A 9,016-nucleotide genomic window follows, 5' to 3' on the forward strand; every position below is an offset into this window, starting at 1 on the left:
AGAGTCACCACTGCAGTGTTTACGAGCGTTAACGTATTCAAGTGACGTATATGAAGCCACGTGAACGTGTTTATGCTACAGCTTGACCTTTAGAAAATGCTAATATATTTCTGTCCTGACTCCTGAATATTGACATTTTTTAAAACCGTATTTTTGGAGTTAATATTTAGCTTCTAGTACCACAGTACTACCACTGCCCTAACATTTGCCATCACAAATCAAAGAAATGGCTAATGTCTAAATGACTAAAATGACACCAATGAAGTTTGACCTCTGTTTCTTGTCATTTTCCATATTAATAATTTTACCATTTGAAAGGTGCGAAACACACACATCTACTGCTGATATTTGTTCAATCTGTCCATCAATATGCAGTACTTTGTACTTAGTCTTAGCAGTTTGGATTGATCTCCATCATGATTATTCACCCACTTGGTTATGATCACAGTATGTAGAGATTAATAATTAATTAATCAGATTTAAAATCTGTGATGATTTGACAGCTGTGGTAAACTGTAAACATATAAAACCTACGTTGTAGTATTTTGCCTGATTTTACTCCCCGTGGCTTTAAGAAATTCTAAAAATAAAGAAAAAGAAACTATAATAAACTACAAACGAGAGCAATTTATCCTCCAGGCTTTAGCTGCAGGGCAGAATGCAAGAATTATTGCTAGAATAATTCTCCGAGGGAGGAAATCCTCTAAGAAGTCATCCAGCGATTTAGTTTTATTCACTTAAAAAAAGAAATATTTTACTAAACATTATTTCATTTGGGGTTATTTTTTTTTTTTTACATTACACATTTTCAAATATATCCATAACGACTCAGAGCCATAACTTAACACTACGTGATTGTCCAGTTGGTCTTGAGCTACTGTTGCACGTGTTTGGACAGTAAGGCTCCGCGCGTCCATCACTTGTTTTGGACACGATGTTCAGACAGCCGTCTCCGTTGTCCTCTCCTCTGTAGACCTCGGTGTGCTTCTGCCTCCGAGCAGAAGAGAACATTACTTCCCTGTGAAACTGAGCGAAGATGCTTTGATGCTTTATTCACATCGGCTTTTTCAGAGGTCGTGTCCAGTTCTTCAGCTCCCTTGTACATTTCCCCTTCTCTCACCCTCCTCCCCCACCGTGCTGGGTCATATCGATCCAACCATGTCTCCCAGGTTATCATGTCATCTTTTTTTTTTTTTTTTTTTTCTTTGACACAGCGCTCCTCTTCTCTCCTCCCTTTTTACTCTGCTTGGTATTCTGGAGTGGGAATGCATGCACCATCGCAGAGCCATCAGCGCCAATCGGAATGCTGCACCACGGCTCCGGGAAAAGGAGGGATGAGTGGGGAGAGGGGAGAGAGGTGGGGTGAGAAAGGGAGGGGTGGGGGCAGGTCAGGGGCTTGTGGACATCCTTCTGGGACGGAAGCCTGAAACTGACAGAGTGAGGTGAGAGGAGAGTGGAAGAGATGGGGTAAAAGGCAACAGGAGAGACTCCCTTCATTTCTGAGCGGGCACTTTGGTTACGATCCCGTCCACATCTCCACGGCGCCCTCTGTGGAGAATCATGCAAGAACTCAGACTCCATTTATGAACAGTGGAACCCTGTGTGTGTGTGTGTGCCCAGTATTTCCTTTTATAAATGTCAGATTGACACTTAGGCACACCGTGTCTTGACACTGCACTTGATGACAGTAAGATGTCTTCGTTTACCTTTGCTGGTTTTACACCACGGAAACCGAGTTATGTCGTACTGTAAGGACAGAAGTCCGACGTTGAAGTCGATGACCCCCGGTGTAGGTCTTGATTTAGATATACTTTCTCTTAAATATTAAGATTTTAAACTTCATGTGTGTCTTTTATGCTCGTATAACAGAGCAGCACAAACACGTACAGCCCAGTGTCCAGCTGTCAACAGATTCTTTTTTCTTTTTGTTAAGTTGGAGGATTTTCTTTTTTAACAACCTGCAGACTTTTTTCTCTTAAGGTTTTTTTTTTTTTTTCCTTTTTATCTTCCCTTCCCTGTCACATTGAAGTAAGACAAGCCGTGATCAGATCCACGTTTTTTTTTCCTCTTTCTTTCTTTTCTTTTTCCTCTTCATTTATCTTTTCTTTTCTTCTTCTGTTGGCACGCTCGGTCTCCAAAGACTCTCCACGCTCTCTGTGTGTTTTCCCTCATGGCTTCACTCTACAGCAGTGCGTTGCCTTGGTAATTACCAGTTGTCTTAAACAGACAGATGGAATAAGGGAGAGTGATGGCCAATTTTTCCAGTTTCTTCTTTCCCCCTCAATTTGTGCATGCGAGTTTGTGCGTGTGTGTGTGTACTCCTTTATTCCTTCGTTTACTTACCTTCGTGCATGTTTGATGTGTGTGTGTGTGTTGGCCTCAGATGTCAGACGTCACTCTGTCCCTTCTCTGGATCCCGGCAGGAATCGCTGCCGTTTCCTCCGCTCCACTCCTCCTCCTCCTCCTCCTCCTCCTCCCGCTCTGCCTCTAATACAGTCGTCGCACAAATCAATGGCTTGTCTCTTTAAACTGTCAGGTCGGGACAGGAGAGGAGGCCCAGGATGGATGGCTTTGGCGGGGAGACACAAACAAGGGGGGAGGGAGAGGCTGCTCCTGATGTGTTTAAATGATATCAGGGATGCATTAACTTGTGTTCACGCCAATTAATTCTCCACGCTCTCTTACAGGCCGGGATGATCAAGACGGAGCAGGAGGAGTTTTATATTGAGCCCGTGGAGAGGGGGGCCGGTGTGATCGAAGCAGAGGAGGAGGAAGGAGGCGGACGGACGCACGTCGTTTATCGCTCCTCGGCTGTGAGGAAAGCGCCCGTCAGCAGCGCCGCAGCAGACTTCCACTCCAGAGGTCAGTTTGTGGCTCTCAGCGTTCCTGTATCCCAAGATTCTCTCCTTCAACTGCCATTTCCAGAAAAGTTGGGACACTTTGTAATTGTAGTTCAATACTTACCTGTAGGGGGGGTACATACTACAGCTCATTCCAAAGTTCAAAGGTCGTAGTCCTGATCGCCTCTGGACTTCAGTCTGATCTGCAGGAAAACTTAGAGAAACTGATCAGCTGATCTGAGAGAATGGAAGGAACATAGAACTGAAGGAATTCTGTTAGGTAGATGCTTAATGAACCACAACCTCAATGGCGCCCCCTGTGGCCAATTTTCCCAATTGTTGGACCAATAACCACAAAAAGATGAAGCAAGTTTAATTTGCAACACAAAGTTAAAAATATGATAATATTTCCCCAACTTTTCTGGAGCTGGTGTTTCCTCACATCATCAAACATGTCCCTTCACACACACACACACACACACACACACCTGCATATACAGTACAATCATATCAAGCTATTGTATGCAAAGACACTGAGTCCCAGTGTGAGCATACAGTGGTGTCAGGAAGAATTACACCTACACACTCTCAAACACACCGTCCTGTCACTGCACTCGTTCTCCACTGAGAACACACTGATCTGTGAACGTGTGTTTGGTTGGTGAAGTAACACCTGTGTATCTTTTATAGCCTATTCCACCATCACCGCCATCACCACGGCGGCTGTGACAATTAACAGTCGCCACCCAAGTCCTTTAGTCTCTGCCCTATTTTTCCACATGGATAAAACCGGGAATTAAAACCTGGCACAGCAATATTCTCTAGGATTAAAGGGAAGGCGGAAAAAAAAAATTGGGTTTATTACTTGAATTTCACACAACGTGAAAGGAAATGAAATTATAATTATCTTAATCATCATTTTGTCTTAATAAATCCCTTCATCTGTTTCAATTTGTTTCACTTAAACAGGATTTGTTTCGGACAAAATGAGGAGATTAAAATTTGGCCGTCAGGACAGCAGCAGCAGCTGAGAAGCTGCAGTCAGGACCGTGGGATTTACCTCCGTGGTTTATTTCCTGCTCAAAATTAATCAAATCAAATAAAAATATAAGTATTATATTCATGAAGAAATATCGCAACGCAGGTTTTAATCTTCCGATAATCTTATTTCTCCCTTTGCCAAAGCATCACGTAGAATTTACTCTAACATGCCAAAAAATAATAACCTGAGAGTAAACAGAAAAAAAAAATGTTTTTGAAAGTTTTGGAAACTCTGCAAACATTACATAACATGTATTTTAATTTTAATTCATATAAATAATCTTGGTCATAATTGTGGTCTGGGGGACCACATAAAGATTGTGATGGGCCACTTTTGGTCCACGGGCCTTATGTTTGACATATGGGATCTATTGCAACAGACCGTTGAGTGGCCTTTTTTGCCACCTTTGCCTAAAACAGAGGTCTTTGTTGATGTTTCTCAGTCTCATGGTTCACAAGCTGGAAGTGAAGGGTTTCCATCCACCAAGCTCTGGGTCGTGGACCCAGATCTCTCCCACGTATCCACTCTGCTGGTCTCCTTTACACTGGTCATTTAGTCTGAAATCCTGAAATTGAAATCGTTGAATTTAAAATGATCTGAAGATCTTGAAACTAAGGTCACACTTCATTCTCCTCTTTTCTCAATCACTCCCCAAAAGAAACACTCCCTGACTTTTTTTTTTTTTTTTTCTGTCTCCATTATTCATTCATACTCAAACACCGTACAGTCAATACTGGCAGCAGGCGAGCTGTGGGCTGAAGTATCTGAGTCGCGGCCAGCCTTGGGCCCCGTGTCAGAATAAGGAACTGTCTAATTGCTGTGACTGATGTCAATCCTGGGAGTCAATCAATTACGACCCCTGCTGGAGTGGACTGGCATTTCACCTCATTCCCAAAGCAAAAAATATCCCCCGAGGGCCGAGTTTGCCGCGTTACGCCGCCGCAAGTCGGCCGCTTTATAATGAGCGTATGAGTGAAGACGAGGTGTGTGTGTGTGTGTGTGTGTGTGTGTGTGTGTCTTCTCACAGTCGGTTAAAGAATGTCTAATAATACACGACGAGCAAAAGAAAGAGAGTTTCCATAGGAACACCCGGAGAGGAGAGACGGTGTTAGAGTAACACAGATCTGTTCCTATTGTTAATGATACCTGGGAGCGTACACTCTCACACACACACACTCACGCACACACACACACACACACACACACACAGAAAGAGACCGAGAGAGAGAGACTAAAATCCCATATATAGGATGCTGTATATTTACATGCTGCTAACACTAACTCCCTTGATCATGCATTTATGCTGCTGAACACACACATACACACACACACACACACACACACACACACACTGCTCTTTGTTGCCTTTGAATCTTTCTTTCTAATGAAGAGTGGGGTGCAGATCGATAGCGTGGGATAGAAGTGGCCACAGTGTGTGTGTGTGTGTGTGTGTGCATACAAGCGTGCATTTATTGCGTGGGCACGACTACTGTGGCCGTCTGGATTCCAGTGCTGGGATTTTCAAGGCTGTTCGGACCGACTCAGCGACGGACCAGCAGGCATCAACTGCTCCCTGTGGTCTGATCTGCAGCTTCTGCCTTTGTTTCACACTTTTTTTTTTTCCCCGCCCTGAACTCTTATATCTTCACTGCTGCTCCGTACAGTACAGCACATTATGTAAACATAAGGGTCGCAGCGACGCTCACGACACGGCGGGCGTTTCCCAGACGCTCCTGCCTTCAAACGTGACCCCTAATCCTCGTCAATCCCTCAGATTGCTCACATCTTTGTTCTGTTAGCTTCTCGGCTAATGATAATAATTCATTAACCACGTCCAGAGATCTCCTGCTCAACTCGCGGCCGGTTATCGAACGTCGGAGCCACTTCCTGACGTAAAACAAAGGGAAGGAAGTTATATTTAGAAAGGTAATAGCACAGTGTAAAGGGAGGGAGGGAGGGACGGAGGGAGGGAGGTGAAGACGGACGATTGATCGCTTTCTCATGCCGTAAGCTGAGGAGGTGTGAATCAATGTCCTAAGTGGAGAGAGCAAGTTTTATTATTAATGTGGCACATTTGTCAATTAATCGCTGCGGCGATAGAAACCGAAGGATTTCCATTTGTTTCCAGTTGGAGCAGTGAGCGCCATCCTTCAACCTGTCGCCTCTTTCATTTTATCTGTGGATTTGATCAATGTCAGTGTCTCGTACGCGTTTTTTTTTTTTTTTCATATTATCCCTTTTCTACATTTGCCCCCAAAACTCTTCTCTCTCGTCCTCGTCCTCCTCTGGTGTCTGCGTGTGTGTGTTTTTGATTTTCTGTGGTTCACCGTTCACTGTGTGGTCCAGTGGGAGTGTGAGTGTGTATATACAAACCATAACCTGTGTGCCTATGCATGCTCCGCTGTGTCCAGACAGATGGACCGCTCTTGGGCTTTACCCATAATCCCCTTCACCAAGTGTGATCCCTTAAAAAGAAATCCCACAGTCAGTATTCAGTGAAAAAGTCTCCATTTTTATAAATTACTGGACAGTTCAGGTGACCCCCATTTGAATTCCAGGTGACCCCAAAAGGGGCTGCAACCCCAAGGTTGAGAACCATTGATGCACTTTAAGCAGTGGGGCAATATTTACCCCTCTACTCCACGCTTACATGCTGATTTGTGGGTCGCAGCCCGTGTTTTTGATGTTTTTTTTGTTGAAGACTTTTTATAACAGTATTTTTTGTAGTAAATAGTGCAATTTGACATAGTGTTTGACTCCTCACATGGGTCGTTTATGGGTAGTTTATAAACTGGCCTTGGAGAATTCCTACGCTGTGGAATTATATATTTCAAATGGACTTCTTTCCACTGACTTTCCACTGACTTTCCACTGCGGTTGAACTGCATTCATTGAGACGAAGCAATTAGCTGTCAAACTGACCCAGGTGTCTCTGTCCTCCCTGATGTTCATACGCTCTGCTCTCTGCTCTGTGATCCTTTATCGTGCCTGGCTGCTGGGGCTGTTGTCAGGCTGTGTTCCCCACATTGGAAACCACTGCTACATCAGATCAGCTGTAGCCTGAACGTTAAAGAGGGTCAGACAGAGGGCAGCGGTGCCAGTCACTGCAGCTTAACGTCTGCATCTCACACAAAGTACAAAGTGACGGCTCCTCCCACCTGGAACCCTGTCTGTGTGTCTGTGTGTCTGTGTGTCTGTGTGTCTGTGCTGCTGCGTCCAGGTCATAGTCACAGTGGAATAGGCTGAAAGAGAAGACTAAGGTTTAATCTCCAGAATATGTCAGCTCACACACGTGTAACTGATAAACGGTCGCGCAAGGTGAGTCACTGTATCTATCTATCTATCCATCCATCCATCCGTCCATCCATCCATCCATCCATTCGTCCATCCATCCATCCATCCATCCATTCATCCATCCATCCATTCGTCCATCCATCCATCCATCCATCCATCTATCCATCTATCCAAACAGCTTGTATGGAGATGGAAATTGAGTTTTTTTTTTTATATGCAGATTCAACATTTGCGGCCAGTTGCAGCCAGTTGCAGTGTCTTATCATTTCATTTTTTTCTTGTTCACATTGCTGAGCGAGCGACACTCACCTGCTCTTTGGGTAGTTAAGATTCAGGGTAACTTAAATACCTTACTCCCTCAGAAAAACATTATGCAAAGGAGCAGGTGTCATGTTGGTTGCATTACTAATGAAATCTGATGTGACGTGACTATGACTTGGCGTCTGATGTGATCATGTGTTATTTTTACCTATTTCACAGACCAGAAACCACCACTAGGGGGTGTGTGTTTTGAGCAGATGTGACACATTTCTCCTTCAAATATTCCTTTTCCATATCAGATTAGTATTACTGGATGAGTGCCTGACTCCATTACCGGGCGCAGTTGCTGAAGGAAAACATTCTTTCCTCAAAAGTGTCTCCTGAACTCCCCCTCCAGCTGTACGGCTACTGAGTTGGAGTCTGGAGGCTGTCGTTTAGCTTGAAAATAAGTGCTTTTCCTGGGGAACTCCTTCACAGTTAAGCCTATGTAAACAATGTAATGGCCAAGTGCTGCCGGAGGCTGATCATTTCAGTAAGAAAAAGGTTGGCTCTGCGCGAGATGGAAATGTAAACCTCGGAGTACAATTATAGTGCAGTTAAAATTTAAATATGGCTCATAAAGCTCCAGTTAGCAGCTCGGAACAAATGTATATAGAGGGCTGTTTATTTATGACACAGCAGTCTGTTTTAAAAAGAGCTCAATCTGTTTGATTGAAAAAAAAAGACCGAAAGTTAATGTGTCATACGCTCATCAAATAAAACCGACGGGGAAAAATACGACCAATCAGCAACTTGTTTACGTCCGGACTGATTAAAACTAGACGCCGTGGCTGAATTTATATCAACGGAGTGGAAGGAGCTACGCACTCCTCAGTCGGGCAGTTCTGGGTTAAATAGAAATAAAAGTTTAATTTTATTTAATTTTATTTCTTTTCCTCAACTACACGTCGTCAACTGAAGTTGATGGAGGAATTTCTGAGAGATATTTTCACACCAGAAAGAAAGAAACATCATAAAGGAAAGGCCTGAGCAAAAACCCCAGTGATGACTGACCACCGCAAAGACAAAATTATTTAATTGAATTGGAAAAAAATCAAAATTAGCGCCAAATCACAAACATCGCCGCTGATTCAGGAAGTCGTAGAAATCAGGAAGCGTTGCAACAAGATTGTCTTATATGCGATGATAATTGTATGATTTAGGACGATATCCATGTGGAATCATCAGTGTGCTGCTCTTACACACACACACACACACAGACAGACAGTGTGTGTGTGAGTGTGTGTGTCCAGGTGTGCCTCAGGGAGGAAATTACAGAGCTAGTCAGGGAAGTATTTCAGCAGCCAGCTGCTTCCTCTCTCCCTCTATGTGACCACAGAGTCTCTCCCTGGAGAACGCCACCGGCTTATTACCACACAACGCTCAGTGCATGTGTGTGTGTGTGCGTGTGTGTGTGCAGTCATGCACGTACGTGCGCCACTTCCTGCATGGTTGCAGGTTTTTACTTCTCGTCCACTTCACTCGTGACTGAACCGCAGCAGTGATGCCACCAGTGCATATTTGTCTCAGCGTCTTTGTC

At 44.0% G+C, this 9,016-nt stretch overlaps 1 protein-coding gene across 1 annotated transcript in view; it reads left to right on the top strand.

The window, feature by feature from the left end:
- Window positions 1-9,016, top strand: part of LOC103391033 (A disintegrin and metalloproteinase with thrombospondin motifs 2-like) — a 101,969-nt gene that overhangs the window by 47,691 nt on the left and 45,262 nt on the right. Inside the window, exon 3 of the mRNA XM_008327148.3 lies at window positions 2,688-2,862. Within this exon, the coding sequence (XP_008325370.2) occupies window positions 2,688-2,862 (175 nt within the window). The remainder of the gene's footprint in view (window positions 1-2,687; window positions 2,863-9,016) is intronic.

The sequence above is a fragment of the Cynoglossus semilaevis genome, chromosome 15 (genome assembly GCF_000523025.1).
Source record: "Cynoglossus semilaevis isolate Cse_v1.0 chromosome 15, Cse_v1.0, whole genome shotgun sequence".
Classification (NCBI taxonomy): domain Eukaryota; kingdom Metazoa; phylum Chordata; class Actinopteri; order Pleuronectiformes; family Cynoglossidae; genus Cynoglossus; species Cynoglossus semilaevis.